A 26,435-nucleotide genomic window follows, 5' to 3' on the forward strand; every position below is an offset into this window, starting at 1 on the left:
AACCTAAAATAAAACAACAAAAAAGTCTCTCGTAGAATTGAGAAAAGAGAGCAACCGGAGGAAAATTACACAAAGCAGGAAAACGGGACTCAGCTGCGATTGTAAAAGAGCTTAACGCATTTAAAAGAGCCTCGGTATTTTTGCGCTGCTGGATTGCTGAAATTTTGCCCTGTGCACCAAAAGAAATGTATTCTATGCCAAATCCTCAAATGAGTTAACCTAAACATGTTTAAACTATTAGTGGTTACACATTTATTTGCTGCGTAGACTGATTTCTAAACTTAAAGTGCTCCTTTGAGTTGTAGCAAAGAAGGATGAGCCTACTGCTATAACTGGTTAATATTGGAGGGAAAGCCCTTGTTCAAATCGGATAGCAGTAGTTTAAGAGAGCAGGAGGAAGAAATCACTAAGTGCAGCTGGGGTCAAAGATTTATATGAAACAGTAGAGGATGACTGCCTACTAATTTCATAATTTTGACTGTGGATGTTTGTATGTGACTTGTATGTGTACATTATCCTAGAGTCCTTCGGAGAAACGAGCACGAGTGGGGTAAGCGCAAGTCCCAATAGGCGAAGCGAACGATCAGGGAAGACGATAACGCTAAATGAATTACGGCAGCCGCACGTGATTACGGCTGTACTCTACCAGGCCTATGCACTTATCATTGCTCGTAAATCACGTACATTTCAAAAAGTTGGAGCAATTACTTTTTCTTGTGCAGCCCTGGGAAGTCTTAGTTACTTAAGATGAAAGTAAATAAATCCAGAACAAAAGTAATGGAATTCTGTCCAACACTGTCAAGTGATTTATTTTACTCTACACCACCGAAATGATTTCGTAAGACTAATTTCACCAGGGCCAGTGAAATTGTCTGCCATTAGCTAGTTAGTTTTGTCTCCTTGTCAGGGTTCTTAATGATTGACAGAACTAAAAATCCGGGAGAAGATGAAAAATAATCTGTAGGATATTCCTAAGATCATGAAATTTAATCTTAGAGATCTAAACGTATTCAGAATAATGTTGTCACCATTTGGTAAGGGCAGAAGTCAAATAAATTTGGAAGTGTATCGGTTTAAGAGGCCACTATTCCCGTAAACCTTTTGTAATTGGAAATACTTTGGAGAAATTATTTCTAATTTTTGTACTTCCAGAAATATCAGTTTATAAATATCTCAAAAGTTGAAGGTACAGGTTTGCTTATCAAGGGATTGATATTACCTAATGACTGATCCTAAAAATCACTTACGTCCGCCATATTGTTTCCCATGGGTTCCTTTTTTTTTTTTTCCTAACCAACTACTGCATGCTTTCTCTCAGAACTGTAGATTCTATCAATTGAAAATGCACATTCTAGATATAACTACTATACAGCCAGTCATGTGGTGCGGGGTTAGCGTACCTTCCTCTTGCCCAGAGTATCAGGGTTCCATTCTCGACCAGTTCAGGGAATTTAATTCTGGACTTAAAAGCTGGAACGGAGTTAACTCAATCGAGGAGCTGCCTGGTATAAAATGCAGCGAAACCGGCCAAGAAAACCAAGAAATATAGCCAAGGATGTCATCAAACTGACCACGTGCTACTCTAGTATCTAAAGGCCATCTATTTGGACAGGAGTCTTCTTGGCAGGTTATTACAACGTGGGTTTTTAGATATCTGTAACAGTATGGTTACACCTAATATCAACCTCTTGACAGAAAGCACAATATACTGTACCAAGTTCTGACGAAGAACTCTATTGCAGAAGCGTATGTTCAATTTTGTATTAGCCAGTCGGTTATTTAAATGGAAGCATGACACTTCTGTTCTACTTGCAGTAGGACTAAGTCTGCATTTCTTGAAATAGACCTGTAGAATGGACAGGTCCCTTGTTAGTATTTCCTCAGTTTTCTTGAGATCTCTGTGTTGTGTGACTAGTGCAATATCATCAGCATAACAGAATTTCCTGCAATTTGACCCAGGAAGATCAGAGATGTGTGGACTGAGCAGCGGAGGGGACAGAACTGATCCTTGGGATAAGTTATTCTTTAGTTTTCTCTCTGTGCTCTTACTGTTGCCTGAGCACACTTGGAATCTCCTGTCACTTAGCATGCTGTTGATAACTTTAACGATGGTTCTGCAGGATATGACTTTAAGGAGCTTGTGAATCATGAGGTCTATAAACGCAGCAGATGTTTTAAGTTTATTTTGGAATCCTGCCTCAGTATATGATGTGAGTGATAGCACTTGATCACAACAGCTACGAATTGATCTAAAACCTGTCTGATCTGCAGGAATGTGTGCTAAGATTGTGTGATTAATTCTGTTAAATATAAGCCTCTCAAACAGTTTGTAGCAGCAGCTGAGAAGAGTTATCGGTAGTTAACTGTCAGGTCTATTGGTGGGTTTTCCAGATTTTGGAATATCTTCGCCTTCTTGAATTCTGGTGCGATTTCTCCATTGTTTAAAATGTCCGTGTAAAGAACTCTACCAGCCATCTCTTGGCATTCTTACCCATGTGTATGAAGAATTCGGGGTGAATTCCATCGAATCCAGAAGCTTTACCGGACTTCAGGTCTTTGAGTGAGGCTTCTGTTTCATTAGATGTTAAGACACTAGAGTAGTCTGATTTGTGAGGCATTGTTAATTTCAGAGCTTGAAGCTGCCGTCTGATGAACTTATCTGTTGATGCTCGAGATGTTGCAACGATATGAGACGCTATTTGATCAGTGTCACCTCAGGCTGGTTTTAAACAGGTGAGCTTTCTCCCAGTCTTCTAAGGAGGCTCCATGCCTTTCTACTTCAGTGAGTGAAGTCCATATTTCCTACAGTTTCTGCCCATCTTTGCCTTCGGTTAGCATCCAAACATGTAAGTCTCCACCTTGTTGGAAGTCATTGTAAAGTGCTTCATTCTCTGCGCTCCAACCAGGGATGTATGCTTTTATCGGCTGCCGACATCACTGCACCTAAAAACGTTTATAGCTTTGGTATTTCGGCTGGATCCAGCGAACAGACCTATCCAGCTCAGCAGAGAACATAGTCCAACCAGCTTTCCGAAAATTCCACCAGGCATGTGGTGTAGATCTTACAGTTGGGACTGAGATGCCAATTTCTACTATTACTGGTCGATGCTGCCTGTGAGGGAAGTTCCCAGTCACTTTTTGTGTGATGTGTAGAGGGTAGCCATTTTCATTACAGCTGACAAAACACAAATCAGGATTTGTATCTCTACCCCCATGCAGCTGATCGGAAGGTGCCATGATCTTTGGCATCAAAAACAAGATGAAGATTGTTGACTTCAGCCCATTCTGAGAGTTTAACCCCGCATTCATTGTTTTTGAGTACTTTCATGACTCATAGTGGCTTCTAAAACAACCTACATAGACTGCTGGATGTTCAGTAGTTGGTAGGACAGCATCGGGCCAAGATGTGTTGGGCAGTTTATAAATGTTGACAGTGGTGACATTATTCAGCCGTATTGTTACACTGTAGATGTCTTCATCTGTCCTTTGGGACAAAATATCTAGGCGTAACCTTGGATCGCACTTTGTCATTCAAGCAACCTCTATTGAACTGATCTAAAAAACTGCATACTCGAAATAATATTCATCAGAAACTGTGCGGGACAGCTTGGGGATCTACTGCAAGCACTCTACGAATTTTTGCCCTAGGTTCTGTTTATTCCAGTGCAGAGTATTGTTCTTCTGTATGGCTTAATAGCCGGTACTACCGGTACAAGAAGACATCCATGCGTTCAATCTTCAAAGGTTGAAATCACGCCACCCACCCTTGCGTGATGCTGCTGACATGACCAGCAAGAACTTTAATGCTGGGAAAGTTTGGAAAGACCGCTGGGAATCTTCAACAGACTTCACAGCGTATTTTCTGGTGCGCAAATTATTAGTGGATTCCATCTACCACGAAGGCAGTGGGTCACTCTTTCGGACATGCCATGGAAGATGCAGGGACTCACTGTACAAGTGGAACTGCATAACGTCACCGGAGTGTGACTGTGGTGCCCCACGGCAAACGATCGCTCACATCGTTGGCAGCTGTAAACTATGCGCTTACTCGGATAGCTGGGCTGACTTCTTTATACCATCAGAGTCAATATCAGAGTGATTAGAAAGGTTGGACATCCTTATATGAAATATTGTTTTCTTAATATTGTAATATATTCAATTGTATATATGTAGATTTTATTTATGCCATATTCTAAATAATAATACTGTACCAAGTCTCTGAATGGGAATGTCAACAACGGTAGCCACTTACGTTCCACCAAACACTTCTCTATGTTTTCAAATACCTTGCATTGTTTCATTTAGTTGGTGAAATAAAATTAGTGTTACACTGATTTTAATCAAGCTCCATAAGTTGTCCGAGAACGTACGGCGACTTTTAGACCCACGGAGCCAAGTGTTGTTTCTTCTCTGGAAATAGCTCCATGATTTAATTAAGGTGCCAGATGGCAGTCTCCTAAATCATTATCGATTGCGTGCCTCCCCCTTTGTGTACGTGACAAAAGAAGTGCTGTTTGCACGTTGACAGCAAAGCTAAATTTGCTTGCGTCGTGAAGTATTGTGGTCCGCTGTGTCATATTAGTGACCTTAATTAAGTGTGCTTCGGTGAAAACTTAAGAGGGGCTCCTCCCTCCCGAGCTCTTGTCTCCTTCCTCAGTTTGTTTTGATTTTCAGCTGCTACGAACGTTGTTCAGGAGTTACAAGTTCCGGGAAATTAAGAGCAGGAACGTTATTCGTCGTGTCATGTACCTCCATTGGCTCTGGCCTACCAACCAGCGTAGTTGATCGAATAAGTCATTTTCCACAATAGGAGTGCAGTAGATAATAATACCGGGCGAGTTGGCCGTGTGGTTAGGGACGCGCTGCTGTGAGCTTGCATCCGGGAGATAGTGGGTTCGAATCCCACTGTCGGCAGCCCTGAAGATGGTTTTCCGTCGTTTCTCATTTTCACACCAGGCAAATGCTGGGACTGCCACGACCGCTTCCTTCCAACTCCTAGACCTTTCCTATCCCATCGTCGCCTAAGACCTATCTGTGTCGGTGCGACGTAAAGCCACTAGAAAAAAAAAATACTAATATGACCGTATTTGTATGGTTCTGACCGTACACTTGGCAACACTGAGCGTGACCATCAGTCAGAAGCGACAATAATGGGACGTATAGCGATTAGAAATAACTCCTGAAAAACTTTCAATTATGGCGAGAAAACTTGACGAGTGTCCAAATCTCTGCTGTCTTATCAACTTTATATTTCTTTTTCTAAATGTTTTTTACAAGTTACCGAGCTCGATAGCTGCAGTCGCTTAAGTGCGGCCAGTATCCAGTATTCGGGGGATAGTAGGTTCAAACCCCACTGTCGGCAGCCCTGAAAATGGTTTTCCGTGGTTTCCCAGTTTCACACCAGGCAAATGCTGGGGCTGTACCTTAATTAAGGCCACGGCCGCTTCCTTCCCACTCCTAACCCTTCCCTGTCCCATCGTCGCCATAAGACCTATCTGTGTCGGTGCGACGTAAAGCAACTAGCAAAAAAAATTACAAATTACTCCTAGGCCTTTCTTATCCTATTGTCGCCGTAAGACCTGTCTGTGTCGGTGCGACGTAAAGGAATTTGTGAGAGACATAACAATCACATTCTTAAAGTAAACTTGGCCAACGTCTGATACAGTTTGTTTTTGAATACTTGCATTTCTCTTTCTGCAGGGACTATTTTTTTATCACCAAAGAATGGACCGTGTGAGGTTTTCTGTAGCGCGTTCCTACCCCCTATCCTTCGTAGATCTATCGGCATAAGCTATAAAAACGTAATAATAATAATAATAATAATAATAATAATAATAATAATAATAATGCTATTGGCTTTAGTCCCAGTAACTACTTTTACGGTTTTCGGAGACGCTGAGGTGCCAAAAGTTAGTCCCGCAGGAGTTCTTTTACGTGCTAGTAAATCTATCGACACGAGGCTGACGTATTGGAGCACCTTCAAATGCCACAGGACTGAGCCAGGATCGAACCTGCCAAGTTGGGGTCAGAAGGCCAGCGTCTCAACCGTCTGAGCCACTCAGCCCGTCATAAAAATGTAGAGCACATATATGTTTATTTCGCATTAATCATACCCATATTGATGCGCTCACAAGGAAGGAGAATACTATTATAGACCAGCTTAACGTTCTGGAAAAAGTGGGGCCGAATGGCTCAGACGGTAGAGCGCTGGCCTTCTGAGTTCAAGTTGGAGAGTTCGATCCCAGCTCAGTCCGCTTGTATTTAAAGGTGCTCAAATTCGCCAGTCTCGTTTCGGTAGACTTACCAACACCTAAAAGAACTTCTACGGCACGTAGGTGCTTTCGAAAACCGTTAAAGTAAGTGCATAGGACCATCCTCGGAGGATCAGTTTCGACTTTCGGTACTACCTGAATTTTCAAGTTTGGCGGGAGGTTGGTATGTGTTTGAAAATGTATATTCAACTCACCTTCATTGCGGATGTGCCTGAAAAGAGCCGCATCGCCGCGGGACGAGGACACGAATTTACAATATTATCATCATTTTATTATTGTCCGCCTCCGTAGCGTAACGGTTAGTGTTATTAGCTGCCGTCCTCGGGGGCCCGGGTTCGATTCCCAGTACTGCCAGAAATTTGGTGTGCCTGGAAAGAACTGCACCACCTCAGGATGAGGACACGAGTTTACTTACTTTTATTATTATTATTATTATTATTATTATTATTATTATTATTATTATTATTATTATTATTATTATTATTATTGTTACCGTGTTTTTGTGGTAGTTATGCGTGAAAGAAGGTGCGGGGTGGTGAACGGGTCTCAAGCTACTAAAGTAAAATTAATTAAAATTTAACCAGGTTATATTTTCTTTTCAAGAACAAAGAAATAACAAGCATGGCAGGTACAAAGTAGCAAGTCAAAGGGTAGTTACAATATTTACAGGATTTGGGCTTCGAGCCCTGAAAACACAATGCTTGGGCAATCAGCGCAGTTTTACCTCCAAACACAAGTTTCAACAGAGGGGCAGAAAACCCCATTCATGCCTAGGAGCCCTAGCTCCAAATTACATAGAAAAGCCTCCACGAGGCATACAACACTCAATTTTCAAAAGAGCCACACGCTCTCAAATTTAAGCCTCTCCCAGGCCACACCAAACTCCATCTTCAAGTTGTCCTCAACGGACATAAACACAGGGGTAAAATACCCAATCTACTGAGGTCTATAGAATGAAAAGAAGGTTAATTAAATGACCTCTAAAATAACAATTTGAGAGGAGGCGAACTTGCACTCCTAATACACTTTGATTAAGACCTACTTGGCACTAGGCCGTTAATACAAGGGCTAATCCCATACTAAAGAGGTGACTTAAGAAGAGAACAATTTGTTTTACGTTAACGAAGAATAGGTTGAGAAAAATAAGTTCACCTCAAAACAATATGAGTGGGAGCTCGAGAGGGTTAGCACTCTCTATCCCAGTATGTAGCTTTAAAAGAGAATATATGAAAGAGTAGTTACATTTAGGAAAAGGTTACATGGTGGAACGCTTAGAACCCGCCCCGAGAGTTAAACTGCTGAGCAAGCAAAGAAAGAAGTTATTAATCGGCCATTACCTTGTTGTTGACCGCTGCCGAGGAAAGAGGCGCTTCCCGCCTCCTGCTATGTACTTAATACACTGAAAGATGGAACAGAAGTGGCCCGGCGACCCTAAAATCAGCAGTTTATATCCTCTCGCGGAAGGTTCTAGGTGTCAGGGGAATGAAAACACCCTCCCACAAACTTTTTATTGGGTAGGATACAGCAACATATTCAAGTTGGGGGAAGATACCTACGATTGGTCAGAAATTAATAACAGAAATTCGGGATTGGTTAAATGCAAAACAAGGGGAAAGAGAGGGGTATACAGCCAACTTAACCAATAACTGAAAAAAAATTAGCAAAGACAAACGTTTGAAATAAAAATTTCTCCAACAAAATAGTTCTTTGGCTTCGCACTAGGGTGCACTATTGTTGATCTTCAGTAGTGTCCTCTAGAAGAGAAAGTTCACACTTCTTACTTCAAGCAAAACAAAAACACATCAAAAATGACACAGTTCAAAAACTCAAAATTTTCCACGTGGTGACATCTTTTGAGAAGGTAGCGAATTAATAGCGTATATAAAGTTCAGACTTCCTCCAGCAGAGGAGTTTCAACTGGCGCAAATTTTAAATTAGCGGCGTGGAGGTGTACCGCCCGGTACAATTATTACGGAAGGAATTGTTGAAAAAAGATGAACAAGGAATAGTTTGTTATTTTAATTCGTAATTTCAGCATGTTAAATTGCATACATCATGAATCTCTAAACATCGACGAGTTTTATTCCTGAAAATCCACTTTCATCATCACGACATTACGCTGCACTTGCCGGTGCTGCTTGGGCTACCACTACAGTTGTCAGTAACCACAAGAGCTAGCTTGAGAGACACCAATTAGAGTTACCAAACTTGTAACTGAAACGTGACAGCCTAACAAGCAGAGTAGGGCACAACATACTATAGATGTTTCCAAGGAGGAGCTTGATGTTTGAATTCGTCAACGCTCCAAGATGTTTCAGCTAGTGATGTGTTCTAAGAAAGCTGTGTACTGTGTGTGTATCAGCGAATATTACCCCGTAGAATAGTACATTATGCAAGAAGCCTATAATGGCAATAATTAAGACACGAGTATGTTTATATTTCTGTCTGCTGTCATCTCTTGATGGATACAGTACTTTTGCATCCATCTCTTGGCACAGGCCAGAGTAAAGTGTAGCTTCCACCGAAGTCCCAGTCAACATCCATGGCTGTGACAATATGGGTAGTGCTGAGTAATGACATTCAGAGCATGACTAGTGCATCTGAGTGTTATGAAAGGTGCTGCTCATAGGGTCAGTCGTGCTGCAATAGTACTCTCTGACCCAGTGAGGAAAGCAATGGCAAACTACCTCACTCCTCATCTTGCCTAGTGCGCCTCATTTTGGTGCTGCCATTGGTTTTTGGGATTTCCTTATAACCGCATAACCTTTGGTGGTGCTATTTGAGGATCCAACCAGCCTCTGGGCTGATGACCTAACAGACAGACATGTTTATATTTCCATACGAATGTCTTAATTACAATTATAGGCGAGTTGCATACGACTGTTTATGCTCGACGATAAAATTATAACTCTATTTTTTTAATATTCATAAATGTCTGTCGAGATGTCGCTTGACAGTTGGTGTTTACTGAACAGAGCGGGAACGCATGCGCTGGGTTATTGAATTTCCGTGAATGGATCAGAGACCTTGACCGTATCATATGTTTTCAAAGTTTTGATAAAAGGATATTATAACCTAGCTTTATTTCAAATACGAATTGTTTATTGTACAGTTGAAGTGAATTTTGCGGGAATGTGCCGTGTGGTTGTAGAATATTGGAAGTAAAAGGTGCATTGATGTTAATATGTGTGTCCGACATGTTTGATTTTGGAAACAAGTGCGAAGCGCAGGTGCGATGCTATCCTTACCTAATTGGTCAAACAGTTGTATCATAATGAAAATCTGAACTCTGCTTGGTGGAGAACCTGTATCATAATGAAACTTGAACTATAAAGAGCCTCATTAAGATTCAGTTTTCTAACATATAATATTTATATTTCGGCATCGTCAAGCATAAAAAAATATTTTTTTTCATTCTGGTTCCAAACAATTCAAGGAGTGACGTAATCTGAAATGAGACACTGGAGATTGGCCGTCTCCTTACCGTGCATTGTTGTGACACTTACTGACCTGGATGATCTTTCATCTCTGAGCTGGGATCATTTCGCTTTTTGATTTTCATGTGTCGATTACAGAAAACCCATAGTTTGAGCTGGACTGTGTCTGTTACATCGATTGTTCGTGAGATGACGGCCGACTTCTGTCAAGCTGAGGTTATGGTTGAAGCACAAGTTAAGTTTATTGCCTTCACATTAAAAATGAGCAGTGACGGGAAGAGTGCAAGAAGCAAGTAATTCGGCCGAAATACAGTCACCTGGGAAATATTTTATTTAATTATAATTATACATTACTTTTTGCAGCAAGTAATAAGTAAAATTATAATTACAGAACGCTAGTTTTAAGGCAATCATTGACCTATTTTTCGCATTGGGCTAGAATAATACAAAAGTTTGCAAGGGTTCATCACGACGTGCAGGTCACCTACGGGCGTCAAATAAAAAGACCTGCATCTGAAGAGCCGAACTTGTCCCGGCACTAAAACCCATACGAACCGTATGGGTGGGGGACGCAGACGAAGAATACACCCACGGTATCCCCTGCCTCTCCTAAGGGATGATCGAATTAGAACCATGAGACTACTTGTAATTAGTACCATCACGCAGAGAACACCATGGGTCGCTTTTACTTGCGCGTACTACCACTATGTTAGATACACAATACGTTCGTGATTAGTAGCGACAGTGTGTGCTTCCGGCTGGGTTTTACGGTACCTGTGATTAGTACCACTATATGAGCGACACCATGGGTGAGCCTATGATTAGTACCTACTATGTGAGGAGTACCACGGGATAGTACGAATCCCTGTGATTAGTACACTTACGTGCGGAACACCAGAGGTTTGCGTTGCCTGTGAATGGCGCCTTAATGTGAGAACTACCATAGGTCTGTGTTACATGTGCACATTACATTACCTGTGACTAGTACCATAATGTGTGGAATACTGCGAGTCTGCGCTACTTTTGATTAGTACCGCAACATGACAAATACCATGGTTCTACTTTCCTAGCGATAAGTACCATTATGAGGGGCCGATGACCTGTATTTTGGACCCCTTTAGACTACAAGCATCATCGATTCAGTATTGTGCTTAAGAAACAGTCCCTTAGTCAGTAATATTATTGTTTAACGCTAGTTTCTGGGAATGTGGGGCATTGCGGGTCGGATCCACTGATTGGTTTAAATTCATATCCATCCATTCATTCTTCGTCCTCACGTTTTGAATTCTGGTCAGTGGAGGATTTTGTACTTTTAAATTTTCATTGCATTTCGTCTCATTTCGTACCATTAGGGGTCGATGACCTATATGTGCCTCTTTAAACAACATTTATCATCATCATCATCATCATCAACCGACTCGTTGGCTGAATGGTCAGCGTACTGGCCTTCGGTTCAGAGGGTCCCGGGTTCGATTCCCAGCCGGGTCGGGGTTTTTAACCTTCATTGGTTAATTCCATTGGCCCGGGGGCTGGGTGTTTGTGCTGTCCCCAACATCCCTGCAACTCACACACCACACATAACACTATCCTCCACCACAATAACACGCAGTTACCTACATATGGCAGATGCCGCCCACCCTCATCGGAGGGTCTGCCTTACAAGGGCTGCAATCGGCTAGTAATAGCCACACGAAATTATTATCATCATCAAAACCCATACCTTATTTCATTCTATCACTAGGTGAGACCAAACATGATAGCTTCGAACTTTCGAAATGCTTTTTTTTTTTTTCATAGTTTTTATTTCAGATAATGATTGTTAGTGTTTTAAATAAAATAAAAATAAATAATTTGTTCTTAATATTCTCATCGCTAGCCTCGAACTTTTCTTGGGGAAAGTACCTCTGTTTTTTTTTTCCTCTCATTTACTGAAACGACGCCCTACAGGGCACTTGTAAGAATACTTGTGTTTAATTGTAATAACATCATTTTGATAAATTGATACCTTTAGAAGTACTAGAGAAGAATTGGTGAAATTACTCATTCTGCTGTAGTAGTACTGACAGTTGTCATTTATATTTTTTCTGTTTCTGCTTCCGTGCGATGTATATTTACTACTGGAAAGCAAGGATTACAATTTTAATTCACGTAAACGCTACTTTTTTTGTAAAGAACGATTACAAGAAAAAAAATATGTAATTTCTACAAATAATCCCATTACTTTTACTCAATTACTTCCCAACTCTGATAATAGTGTTCGTTTAACATCCCACTGACCTCTTTATTGTGGTTTTCTGAGACGCCGAAGAGGCAGAATTTTGTCCCGGAGGAGTTATTTTATGTGCCAGTAAATCTACAGACATGAGGCTGGCGAATTTGGTTTCCTACCGGACTGAACTGGGATCGAACCCGCCAACTAGGGCTCTGAAGACCAGCGCTTTTACCGTCTGAGTTTCTCAGCCCTTTCGTGACTGGTAAGCAGATGCCGGCCTGTGAGTGAGAATGTTCACACACATTAAAAGGAACGATACCTTCTCATGAATCATGGACTTTGTAACATCATAGTTCATCTTCAAAGGCTGCGGGACGACTAAATTCCGGCATCTCGGCGTCTTCCAAAACCGTAAAAGTAGTTAGTGGGGCGTAAAGCCAATAACATTATTATGTCGTTTTCAAAGGAAATTTCAAATTGTTCTTGAGACCATCTCGCTGGAAGATGAAGGTCGTTAAAAATAACAGCAATGGTGGGGGTCAACAAGTGTCCTTGCGTAAGTGTAGAGGTTGTGTTTCTTGTGAAGACATATTTTATGAACTGTATTGTGTATCACGTTTTGAAATATATTTTAGTTACAGGGGTGTATGGACTATTTGAGTGAAACTGTCACTGTAGCTCATAAGTCCTCCCGTGAATGGGACATAGAGTGCATTCACGGTATCCCATGTGTGTCGTAGGAAACTCTTGAAAAGGATGACTCTCTTGAGGCACTAACTTGGCAGATGTCGATTGTGACCTATTAGGTACTCCATAGAAAGCATATTCTCCGTTAACAGGAACTGTCACTAGTATCATTGAATACCGCTCGAAAACACATTAAGGCAAAAAAGGAAAAGAACTACACATCGCAACGTGAGGAAGTGTGAAGGAGGGAATAGGGTGGTGGGTTTTTTTTTTGTAACTTTGAAAAAATGATACATAGTGATGCATGCTCTTTCTTGTGTTCTGTTTCTTCCCGTTTCTTTGAATTTTGTAACCTATCTGTCTAAAAACTCCCCTCGGCTTATCTCGGGTATTTCTGGGATCGTTGGAGTCAACCAAGCCCACTTTGGTTTTGGCCAGAGTTTTTTTTTTTTTTGCTAGGGGCTTTACGTCGCACCGACACAGATAGGTCTTATGGCGACGATGGGATAGGAAAGGCCTAGGAGTTGGAAGGAAGCGGCCGTGGCCTTAATTAAGGTACAGCCCCAGCATTTGCCTGGTGTGAAAATGGGAAACCACGGAAAACCATCTTCAGGGCTGCCGATAGTGGGATTCGAACCTACTATCTCCCGAACGCAAGCTCACAGCCGCGCGCCTCTACGCGCACGGCCAACTCGCCCGGTGGCCAGAGGTTTAAGGCCAGCTCCCCTTCCTTACGTCTCGTGATATTGGAGATGAAGATCGATCGGAATTCGAACCTCAGCCTTTCTGGTGGGAAACTAGCAATTAAACCATTGAGATAATCACGCCCCACTAGAATATAGGCCTACGTAACATTTACAAGTGACACAGTTGACCACCTTATTTGTAAACTATTTAAATTCATTAACTGAATAATATTGTACAGTACTACAGTACATTATCACTATTACAATCGATGCTGGATATTCATTTCTAGTTTTCAGGAAGCAAATTTAGGCCTTGAGGTCTTTGGTCTGAAGGGTCCCCAGTTCGATTCCCGGCCGGGGAGGGGTTTTAGTCGCGTATAGCTAATTCCTATGACTCTGGGACTGGGTGTTTGTGTTTGTCCCAACACACTCTTATTCGTATACCTACACACAATATGCCACACTACCAACCACCACAGAAACACGTAGGGTTGACGTCGGAAAGGGCATCTGACCATAAAACAGAGCTATACCCATATGGTATGGGGAAAATGGAAGAAGAAGAAGAAGGGAACGCATTCAGGCTTTAACGAGATCATTCTGGATATTCTATTTTTTGGTACACTTTTTTCTGTCGTAGACTGACGTGAATGTTTTTCCGCACTAACAAATAAGGAGACTTTCAAAATATTTCACCAGAGTCAGAATTCTTACATTAGGCTGTAATAAACGTTGCACGTGTAACGACACATGCTATCTTCAGTAAGTGTTTTTCTCTTGAGAGGAATCCTACAACTGTACATGCATCGAACACGCAGTAGATCTGGCGTACGCTAATAGAGGTCTTCTGTTTAAAATAAAAAGAACAGCAATTAGTGGAACGCAAACTGTTATTGCATGGTGCACGGTTCATTTAGCCATGTGCTAGTTCTACGAGATTACCTCCATACAGTGGAGTCTATTGTAGCAATTTATGACGAGGTGCGAGATTGCTCTGGGAATAATGAAATCTTCCAGGGATGTACAGAGTAACGTAGCCAGCTGAACTAATTTCCGCCTGATTCCAGCATCTCTCTATTCCATAGTGCAGGGAAATTCAGGATTTTCATCTTGCTTGATATTCGAGTTTATTCTAGGCTGCATCCGAATTTATTATTTTTTTGCTAGGGGCTTTACGTCGCACCGACACAGATAGGTCTTATGGCGACGATGGGATAGGAAAGGCCTAGGAGTTGGAAGGAAGCGGCCGTGGCCTTAATTAAGGTACAGCCCCAACATTTGCCTGGTGTGAAAATGGGAAACCACGGAAAACTTTTTTCAGGGCTGCCGATAGTGGGATTCGAACCTACTATCTCCCGGATGCACGTTCACAGCCGCGCGCCTCTACGCGCACGGCCAACTCGCCCGGTATTCCGCACTTCTAACGAAGGATATATCCGAATTGATCCTCAAGTTTTAAGGATAGACACATCAAATTGTTTACAAACTCCATTACTAACATACAGCTCGCTCTTGGTTTGTTGAGAACTTATCCGAAAATCGGACAGTGAGCGAAGACAAATTCGAATGATGCACGTAAAGATCACATAACATGCTGCTCGCATGTAAATGAGCGGCAAGGTGAGCGAGAATTACGCGGGAGAAGATTTCTTATATGCATTAACGTAATATTGACATTATCTTGAATAATTTCAATTGTTTAATCATTGCCTGCTTCAATAAAAATACATTCCATACACATAACCACATAAAAATACAATGTTATTTGATGGATAATTCGGAACGTAGGTTTCCCAGTCTTTTCTTTTTACTGATTTGTGAAAAATTGTATCGGTGATTCTGACGGTTATGTGACATCCAGATGGAGATCGGCAACGCGGGAATCAGATCGGACCAACGCTCAAAGACAGTGTGGGGATCATTTCGGGTACCACTTAATCCGCAAAAGAGAGGACTCGGAAACATCGTGATTTTAAACAGTAAATTTTATTGTCTGCATTGTGTTACAAGCATAATCACAGTCTACTTATAACGGAGATAAATTTTAAAAGTAGGACATGTGGGAGATGAGTCAGTGTAAAAACATCAAAATCACATGTAACTTCCGCGTGACATTACGAATGGCTGTGGTGTCATAAACATATCCTTATATTATTCATTTATAGGGCGAGGAGTAAGAAATTGGAATAATTTATCAAGGGAAATGTTCGATAAATGCCTAAGTTATTTGAAAACTTTTGAGAGAAGGTTAGGTAAACAAATGATGGGGAATCTACCACCTGGGTGACAGCACTAAATGCAGATTGATATTTGAATGGTCCTATGCTAAACTGAGCCATGTGACATTTAATGACACGTTCTTTCTTATGCGAGAGAGAACCATGCGGTATTTATACTCCAACGGAAGGAAGTGAATTACAGACAGAGGAAGTGTTACTATACAGTTTTTGACATTACAGAACATAATTTAGTAAGTTAATGCTAAGAATTATTTATTTTTCGTTTAATCAGTAATCATTTGTATTATTCTTTGCGTTGATAGAAGTGCAATACCAGTATGAAACTATTCCAGTAAGCTAAATATGGACATTCTATTGTACGTTATCTACTCAGACATGGTGTTCATTTTATGTTACAGTTGTATACAATGTGATGTCCGACTCCATGGCTAAGTGGTTAGCGTGCTGGCCTTTGGTCAAAGGGGTCCCGGGTTCGATTCCCGGCAGGGTCGGGAATTTTAACCTTAATTGGTTAATTTCGCTGGCACGGGGGCTGGGTGTATGTGTCGTCTTCATCATCATTTCATCTTCATCCCGACGCGCAGGTCACCTACGGGTGTCAAATCAAAAGACCTGCACTTGGCGAGCCGAACTTGTCTTCGGACACTCCCGGCACTAAAAGCCATACGCCATTTCATTTCACAATGTGATGATTTCGAAAAGCGTATGTTCAATATCATTAATATTTTAATCATAAAATAGTTGAAATCAAACATATTTTGTTTTGTACAAAATGCTCAAGTTATGTTATGTGTGAAAAGTAGGTAAAAAGGCCTACTTCTACAACTGTAGCCTCGCAATGGGTTCGCGAAGGGTGATTCTGAGACGGGTAGTTTTCAAGTAAATGTGTGCCCTCGTCCACTTCCAGTGGAATTGAGCTGTTAACCAAATGCCACAGCCCTCCTTACAATCTGAAATTTCTGGCAGTACTGGGAATTGAACACCCCCACCCCTTCCCCGTGGGCGGCAGCTAGTATCTCTAACAGTTACACTGCCTAGATGGACAGTTTCCAATTAATGCGTATGTGTCCGAACTGAGGTGGTTTGGTCATGCATTGAGGTGAAGTGATTGCTATTGTGGAAAGTGATTATTCGGCATTACGCCTCCAGGCAAAAGGGGAAGAGATAGGCTAAAAAATGAGACGAAAAGGCAGCTTCACCATATACGTAAAAGAACTAGATTTGGAAGATGATGATTAAGATGCATAGACCGAAGTGGAGAAGGAAAAATTTCATACGCTAATAAAGCTGTTCCATCAAAAACCCTGGGACATAACTGAGTTAATACAGCTGGAGACGTGTGCCTGAAGTATCCATTACTTACCAGTCTTCATTTATTGAGTCACGCAACATCTGTTGCGGTTAATTTAGAATTTTAACACGTCAAGAGTTGTATGGTTCTTTATTTTGTCTTACTCATGAAACTCGATGTAAAGTTTATATTCTACACATAAATCTTTATTTCAGTTATGGTTTCTATACAATAAAGTACGACAAAAGTATGTACATAAATCATACAGACCAGATAATACAATTTTTTAATTTAGACTTAATATTTCTACATAATATTTGGCTTATTGCTTCCTGTACATTGTGCAAAGTACGTTGCCTTCTCCTAAACATTATTAATTCTGTTATTGCTTAAGGGGTTTCATACATTAAAATACCTTCAGTTATATTAGTTTTTTAGGTTCGTCTAGTAGTTCGTATCTTTCTTCATCTCTGTACCAATTGTCATATCAAACATCTCTGTAGTAATGTATATTTGCGTATTCGTGAAGAGGTGTACGCTCCACATAGGATAGCTGGCGTAGCATATGACCACCAACATTGCTCTGTGCCTTCGATGGCATTTGCTGTTCGATTTTCATTCTTTACTCTCTTGGCCAGTGAATAAACAAAGAATCAAGCTATTCTTTGAGCTTATAATTATTTTATAATTTAATTGGATAAGTCTCCGAAAATTTTTACAGATTTTTTCAGATATAGTTGTTCTCGAGTATGAAACACAAGGGTCATGTTTAATCTTAAAAAAACTGAAGGCGGTTTCAGGTAAAACTCTTTGAATAAATCTGTATTGAAATGTGTATAAATGTACTTGTTAATCTCATGGTGGTTCAGCCTCTATAAAGAAAGCTTTACCTTCAAACGGAGTGGAAAACTGCCCTGTTTGAAATTTTTCGGGGTTATTGTGAATTTCTAAAATATAATCTTTTAAGTTTTCAGTCTGTCGAACACAAAATATATATTTGTGAACACACTTATAAACAATAAAATTCTCGGTAGCAGTAATTCGGAACCATTTGTATGGAAAGCATAGTACTTAATTTCCTTCCGGCGACATTAAAAAAAACACTAACAATGGTCATAGTCTTAAGTTCATTGATATATTTTTACGAAACCAACAAGTCAGTTGTTTTCGAATAAAACTTGTGAGCTATTGTGTCCTTTGGCAAACACATATTGGTGTCAGAATAAATAAATAAATAAATTAATTAATTAAATAAATAAATACCTGGAAAAGGAAATATTTCATTCCAGCTGTGCTGTAATGTTTTCGTAAATATATATTTTGTTTTCACCAGACTGAAACAGGTAAGTCGACACCGGAAAGAAAACCTTCCATCGTTAATAACAATACAAATCGTACAAAATCTTCCTTACACTGTACAAAGAACTCAATGATAATTTACATATGAATCACATTTCAGGAAAATCCCTCGAATGGTTACAGAAATACTGTAATACTGTAATACTGTAATACTGTAATTTTCGCTAAGTGTATGAATCCCTTAAAGTGCACGACTACAAGGAGGACATATTTTATTCTAGTGACCATTAATTCTACCTTTCTCTCTGAAATATTACTAGGAATACTATTTTCGTTGCATGAGAATAATTTCCATGTCTATGTAGCTAGCACGTACTTTGATTACTGGATGGAGACTTAGGCTGGTGCTCGACGTCGTTCAGTGTTACGCTTCTTCTCTGAGCCCAGGATGTCATCGAACCTGTGTTCATCTCTTCGTTAGATGATAGAATGTTGTTTTCCTCAGGTTCCGATTGCTTATCCTCTTCTGTGTTTTCATTATTAATTCCTTCTTTCTTAGTATCACAGCTTTCGTCACAGGTCGTCTCAGAGGTTGTATTATTAGTTGATGGATATTCCAAAACCTCGAACTCCTCAAATTCCATATCATCAAACAAAGAAGAACTTCTGAGTGGCATTACTTTCGGTTTCTCTGGAAGGAAATTAATTTTAGGGGGTTCAGATTTGATGTTTTCGCTTTCATTCCGCTTCCAAAAGTCGAGCCCATTCTCAAATAGCTTCTCTTCCGATTTCTTACTGCTAGAATTTATTTCAGGGTTTTCTTCATTCTGCTCTTGTATAGTACTTTCAGTACTCTCTGGGTTGCAGTCCAAATTCTTACTTGAAGCAATAGACTTTTCACATACTTCAATTTGATTTTTTACAAAGTTCTCTTCCACCTCGTGCACTGGCTGGAGTTTTCCGAGTGTTTTGTCACTCTCTGCTTTGTGCTCATTTTGAGTGGCGTTACCTTCGTCAGACGTTCTCTCGCTGTCATCCTCTGTGCCTGCCAGTTCCAGCCTGCTTCCACAGCTATTGCTTTTTACCAGTCTGAATTTTACTCCCAAGTAATCTTCTTGGAAAATCTTATTCCCCGCATTCTTCCTCGTCGATTCGCAGCCTTGTCGTATTTCATTCATAATAGCAAGAGTCATGGGGCTCATGATGGGCCCCTTACTGGATGAAATTACTCTGCCTCCATAGTAGGTGACAGTTGTTCCGCAAGCACGTATCTTCTCCAGAACTTCTGGGGCGACGTAGTGACCTCCTTCGTCTCCATCATCGATGTAGTAGTTTCGGGCGTCCACAGCGTCTATATCGTGCTCATCGTCACTGCTAAATACATCCTCTTTGTGACTGCTGTTTCTACTGGGCGAGTCAGCATCCGTCTCTGTCTCGTAGCAACTAAGGTCACTACTGACCCCAGACGATAGGCTACCGCTGTCCGTCCAACGTTTAGGTCCGTTGTTGTGTCCCAGAACGGCATCAACCGTCAGGTACCTTGTTAGCCTTTTCTTGTTGACCTTTTCTGCGCTAGGAGAAACACTCTTTGGTTTGGGACTAGTTATTTCTTTATTTATAACATCCTTTGTGGACTTCTCTTCAGAATTCTTCTCTAAAGTTAAATGGTCATTTCTTATATTAAACTCGTCTGATGGCGTCCTCATTTTCAAAGTTTTCTCGAATAACTTTCGAGCGTTGCGGACTGTATCAGGATCTGGCAACTCTTCGTCAACTAATTCTCGATTTACTCTCTTGGGATGATAGAAGAAGTGACGTCTCGGTACAGGCTGGCCATGGCTCTGTTGTCTTGTTAATGTCTGTCCGTCTACTTCTTCACTGTTGGCCTTTTTTATCGTAGCCCCAGTGATACGACACGTGCTCTCCTTGTTGAAGCCTTGGGCGCTTCTCACTTTGCGGTTGTCATGACGATTGTCAGCTTCTCGAATAGGCTCAATGATAACCACATTGTTGTTCACCAACAGTTCCCGCAAGCCATGCCTGTACTCTTGTAAATACTGCATTAAGCCGTCGAAGGCTGCTACTTTACTGGTGCCATCTGATTGGCTACCGTTCTGATGGATCTTACGGGCATTCTGAATTTTGAGAGTTGAAGTTAGAGTAGGATTGGAACCTTTTTCAGAGGCGTCCTCAGTCATACAGAGCTGATTTAAATATTCAGGAATTGATCTTCCAAGAGCTGGTCTAGAACTTCGGCGATCAAGGGAATAGCTTGATCTCGACAGACCAACTGAAGATGTTACTTTCTTGTCCATTTGTGGCGTGCAACTTAATGTTCTAAATGCTGGATGTTTTTCTGTTTGCTGTTTATTTTTATTCCCATTTAGTGTTATCTCTTTGCAGTCCAAGTTGTCTTTAGAGATGATTGGTGGACTGACTGAACCGCATAAAGGAGAAATTGTCTGATCGTTAGTAATTGCGTTACCATTTGCAACTGTGAAAGTTGCTACAATTACTGGACTCTCTGGTTTGTTGTTTGTTTGAACTTCATTACTGTCCGCAGTTGGTGATGTTATGTCAGGCGATAAATTACCGTTTGTTTCCTTGCTGGTCTTGGGACGACGCAGGGTATTGACAGAGTCCGTAACACGCAGTACTTGCGGTCGCCTGGACATTGTGATGGCTTTAGTACCGGAATATTGATTTTCCTCGTAGATTTCTTTGGGACTACCGTCGTGAATCTTGGTTTGAACTTTCGAAGTATTACAGATTTCCTCGTTTGTGATCGAACGTTCATCAATGTGACTTCGTGTCTTGTTATTGCTCGAATTATTTCCCTCTTTCCCAAGCTTCTTAGCCCGTGCTAAGGTGCATCCATTAAATAATTTCTTACTTGGTACTTGAGTGGGTGGTGATTCGTCTTTTTTATGTTCTGTCTGACTGGAGGCAGTAATTTCTTTCCGTTCTTCAGTTGTGCATTGTAAATTTGTTGGTCTGCATACAGCATAAATATTTTCAGTCAGATACCGTTCTTTCTTCACATCTGAAGACACCTTACAGTTCTCATACTGTACGATAGCGTCACAGGACTTCGTTTCTCGTACTTTGCGCAGTGGGCTGTTCGGCTGGTTTATGTGGCCAGAACTTTTTCCTGTTCTCCTCTTATTTTTCAGATACAGAGAATTAGTATTCCCTTTGCCTTCTGTGGTTATTTCAGACGACAGTGTGTGTTGTTTCTCCTCACTATCCTCACTGGTGTCACTTGTGGAGGGGCTCTTTGAAATTCTTTCTTCAGAAGAAGTTCCTTCTGAATCATTTAATGTCTTAGTGAGTTTAGCGTGATAACTGCTTGTGGTGATGTAATTTTCTAAATGTCTGTCGTTTTCACGTTGGGCTAAACCATTGGTTAAATTTGAATTCTGCCCTATCGGTTCGACATTCTCTCCTTGGAGTTTGTGTATAGTTTTCTTTGTTATGGTGTTGCTGTTGACCCTCGAGACTGGAGCTCTGTTCGATAGAGGAGGGGTAATCTCTTCGTAATCGTCCTCGGTAGACGGACTCGCGCTGTGGTTCTGTTTGTTGAAGGCTGTGTTCTGGTAGATGTTCTCTGAAGCAGTAGAATGCTGTAACTGACGGTAGTTGATGTAGACTTCTTCGTCCTCGTCTCCGCTGTGGTAGTCAGGGCACGAGTGTCGTCTCACCAGTAGGAGTGAAGCCCTGGGGATAGTGGCTGGGCTGGGAACCCTGCAACACATGTACAGCAAGCTTATTAACACGATCATTACGTCGCATAGGCCATTCAACGCCTAGGCTATAACTGGCGGTTGTTCAAATGTGTTACTGTTTATGGGAACCTACAGCTCATTACAGCAGCATTAAAACATTTTCTGTATCATAATCTGATATATGTATGTATCGTGTTATGAAAGTTTGTGAACAAGACGCCTGACCTTACGGAATTAATGAGAGTATATGGCAATAATTAGGCACATGTGGTAATATTCTACCGGAAGTATTCACAGAATAAGTTTCTAGATGCCTTCATACCCCATCATCTTGTGCGAGCTTCGTCGTTTTAGAAGTGCTAAAAGAACTCCTCGTTTCTGACTACTACCTATCTTCCTGATCAATGGAGTTGTCTCATTTAAACACCCATTAACTGTTGTGATAAGAATTGAGGGCTATGAGGGGGAAAATAAAACAGCTATCCAGAAAAGAGAGATACAGGGCTGCTGTCTGTTCCCCTTCCTTCTCGTGATAAATGACAACAAAGAGGAATTTAGAAATAAGTCACATTTTAAGTAGAGGGAAAAACTCTGAGTTTTACGATTATATTTATATCTGAGACAGTAAAACATCTGGAGAAATTACTGAATGGTACAGACGTTTTTAAGAGTAAAGCAAAGCAAAGTCACCTCCGTACAGGCCATGAAGGCCCTTGGAGGAGTGGAAGGTAAAAGCTGCCACCATTGTTAACCTCGGCACGTGATGGGGTAGGGTGGTTAGCTCTATGCCCGGCCGCCTTTGCCCCCAAGAATTAACTTGATACTCATTTTTGGTGTAGGCTGAGTGAACTTCAGGGCCATATGCACCTCCGGAAATGGAAATCTCGTTTATTAAAATTTACAATTTCCTGGTGGGGATTCGAACCCACGTCCTTGCTGGCGAACCGAGCACGTCCTTACCGCCTCGGCCAGGCAACCCCTGTTTTTAAGAGTGCAAGGTGAAAATTAATAATTTCAAAACTGAAGTAACCGAACGCAGTTGATTAAGGTGACGTGCTGCAGGCGTGTTACGTTCGTAGAATAACTACCGATAGCAGAAGTGAGGTGGACATAAAATACAGACTAACACAAGCAATGTTAACGTTAGTTTTTGCTCATATCAAGCATAGATTGAATTTTAGAATGGTGCTCTTTTGTGGGAAGCGTGACATTGTATGGAAGTAAAACATAATAAATAATGCATAAAGAATGAGAAATGAACCGTTTGAAACGTGGTGTGCCGGACTGAGTGGCTCAGACGGTTAAGGCGCTGGCCTTCTAACCCCAACTTGGCAGGTTCGATCCTGGCTCAGTCCGGTGGTATTTGAAGGTGCTCAAATACGACAGCCCCGTGTCGGTAGATTTACTGGCACGTAAAAGAACTCCTACGGGACTAAATTCCGGCACCTCGGCGTCTCCAAAGACCGTAAAAGTACGTAAAAGACGTAAAGCAAATAACATTATTATTATTATTATTATTATTATTATTATTATTATTATTATTATTATTATTATTATTATTATTATTATTATTATTATTATTATTGGAATGTGGTGTACAGGAGAATGCTGAAGGAGAGATGGGTAGACGGGATCGCAAATGGAGAGATACTGAATGGAGTCGTTGAAAGGAGAAATATTTGGCAACATTTGACAAAAAGAAGAAAAGGATTGATACGACATATTCTGAAACACCCAGGTCTTGTTTACTTAGTTGTTGAGGGAAGTGTAGGAGGTAAGAATATATGGGGTAGTTCTAGGCTTGAATATGACTAACAGATTAGAATAGATGCAAGATTAGTAGTTCGGTGGAAATAATAATAATAATAATAATAATAAATTAATTAATTAATTGAACACCTTCAAATACAAATACCACCGGACTGAGTCGTGATCGAACCCGTCAACTTTCCTCAGAAGACCAGCGCTCCACCGCCTGAGCTTCCCAGTCCGGCAAGAAAATGTTAGCACAGGATATAATGGCATGGGGAGTTGCATCAAACCAGTCGATGGACTAATAACTAAAACAAGCAATAGCAAATTCTAGCAGTCTTTTCTTTTTGTTATTTGCTTTACGTCGCACCGACACAGATAGGTCTTATGGCGACGATGGGATAGGAACGGCCTAGGAGTTGGAAGGAAGCGGCCGTGGCCTTAATTAAGGTACAACCCTAGCATTTGCCTGTTGTGAAAATGGGGAAACCAACGGAAAACCATCTCCAGGGCTGCCGACAGTGGGATTCGAACTCACTATCTCCCGGATGCAAGCTCACAGCCTGATTCAGGATCGAACCTAATATATTTTGGACACTATTGACCAACTGACGGCCCTCTTCGGGCAGAACGTTTGAGGTCGTGTGAATATGTCTACTCAGTGACGTACTAAACTTCAAGGAAAGCTCCTGTTCTATTGTCTACGTTATTGTAGCAACTCTGGGGCTAAATTTTTTATAAGGTTTCCGTATTTCAAAGCTCCTGAGTGATTCGTTTTACTTCGATAGACGATCGCATTTAAGGAATATCAATGCCATATTCACTAGTACTAGGTCTAAAGAAGGAAGAAGTGTTCCGACCTTTCACAAATGAGAATATCGGATATTAAAGGGCCTTGGAAAACAGAATAATAATAATAATAATAATAATAATAATAATAATAATAATAATAATAATAATAATAATAATAATAAGCATTTGGGAGATAGTGGGTGCGAATCCCACTGTTGGTAGACCTGACGTTGGTTCTCCGTGGTTTCCTATTTTTACACTGCAAATACTGGGGCTGTACCTTAATCAGGCCACGAACGTTTCCTTCGTACTCGTATCCTATTCCTGTCCCTTCGTCGTCATAAGACCTATGTGTGTCTGTGCGACGTAAAGCAAATTGTAAAAAATAAAAAATATAAAAAACAGTGATAATAATGCGAGTGTCTTTGATCACTTCTTTGGAGAAACCCCTGGTTTCATGAAGGCTATCGAGGAGTAAGTGGTTTCTACGAGAACTATGGTAAATACTTCCGGGTCGATAACCTCTCTGTATTTGCCTCCTCCATACAGCAGTCATCATTATGATTAGGAAACACATCGCTGATGACCATGATGATATTGATAAGTGTAGAAAATGTGGTTCTGTAGAAGAGACCGTGCAACACAGAGATGGATGTAGCTCAATGTAGGCAACATGAAATATCAACATCTATGGACATTGTTATACTCCTCAATAACAACGTTCGAAAATGTATGCTTAGAAATAAAGTACACAAAGCTTCCTTCGTAAATATGACGTCAGGTTCAATTCCCACTTGGGTCTTGGGATTTTAATCGTAAGCATTTGATTCCCTTGGTTCGGATACTGAGTATTTGTGTTATCCCCAACATCCTTTCAACTCACGTACAAGACACAAAACCACACGCAGTTTCCCATACAAGGCAGATTCTACCCACCTTTCGGAGGGTGTGACTAATAAATACATCCAGCTGTGATAGCCATTCGAAACTATATTATACGTATCATCATAATCATCATCACCATCAAGTCCCTATAACGATGATATTTATTGTACCCATTTTGTGGGCGTACTTATGTATAGAAAAACAACTAGCGGTTTGCCCAAGATTTATTGGATTATCGTAAACAGGATGATATGCCCTGAAGATGGTTTTCCGTGGTTTCCCATTTACACACCAGGCAAATATTGGGGATGTACCTTAATTAAGGCCACGATCGCTTCCTTCCCTCTCCTAGCTCTTTTCTGTCCCATCGTCTCCATAAGAAATATCTTTGTCAGTGCGATGTAAAGGATTTAAAAAACAGGATGCAGCGAAAACATTTTATAAAAGATATAACCCTTTACTTATTGTATCATTCCTGATCTGTTTTCAAGGTTTCGTTTTGCGCTTTTCACATGGCTTCATCTTTTAATTACGACAACGAAATGAGGTTTTTCTTTCCATGGGGTGTCATGGCTACTGATTGGTTGTAGCAGTGATTTGTAGCATTATTTACTCATGGCGTCGTTCAGCGCAGTAGAGAAATAACATCTATCAGATTACAGTAATTTTGCCTTGGGTATAAGTGAAGGAATATTAGGTTATCTTTCTCCTTCCTCGTCATCACATGCGAGAAATTTTTCAGTCTTGGTACACCTTTGGACGGTTTGAAATATCACTTTTCATGAGTAATATGAAAGCATGCTTGAAATGGGAGCAGCTTTCATTTTTTAACAAGTACCGAGAGATTTTAAAAAAAGGAGAGCGCATATAAAGAAAATGTTTAATATTAAGATGCCATTTTCATCTATTTCTCTCATCCTGCCAGCAGCAGAAGGATTTATGTTTCCATTTAAAAGATCTCCTGCTCAGACTCTCTAACATCTCTTTAAATTATTTCACAAGCATTGCTATTTATGAATATCTATGAGAAGAAGAATATTGTTCACCACAACCTCGCGAATATTAGAAATAAAATCCAGTTACCTCTAGGTTGCTGCTTGAATTTAATATCGTTGATAATAAAACAAACTTCAAGGTTTTTTAATGAAAATGCCCAG

The 26,435-nt window shown here is 40.7% G+C and overlaps 2 protein-coding genes across 2 annotated transcripts in view; one reads left to right on the forward strand and one right to left on the reverse strand.

The window, feature by feature from the left end:
- MCU (mitochondrial calcium uniporter) overlaps positions 1-26,435 on the forward strand; it is a 431,816-nt gene that overhangs the window by 161,591 nt on the left and 243,790 nt on the right. The window lies entirely within an intron of this gene.
- Positions 18,344-26,435, reverse strand: part of jv (javelin) — a 66,588-nt gene continuing 58,496 nt past the window's right edge. Inside the window, exon 3 of the mRNA XM_068225024.1 lies at positions 18,344-21,868. Within this exon, the coding sequence (XP_068081125.1) occupies positions 18,490-20,799 (2,310 nt within the window). The 5' untranslated portion in view covers positions 20,800-21,868 and the 3' untranslated portion in view covers positions 18,344-18,489. The remainder of the gene's footprint in view (positions 21,869-26,435) is intronic.

This window comes from Anabrus simplex, chromosome 1, assembly GCF_040414725.1.
Source record: "Anabrus simplex isolate iqAnaSimp1 chromosome 1, ASM4041472v1, whole genome shotgun sequence".
In the NCBI taxonomy this organism is placed as follows: domain Eukaryota; kingdom Metazoa; phylum Arthropoda; class Insecta; order Orthoptera; family Tettigoniidae; genus Anabrus; species Anabrus simplex.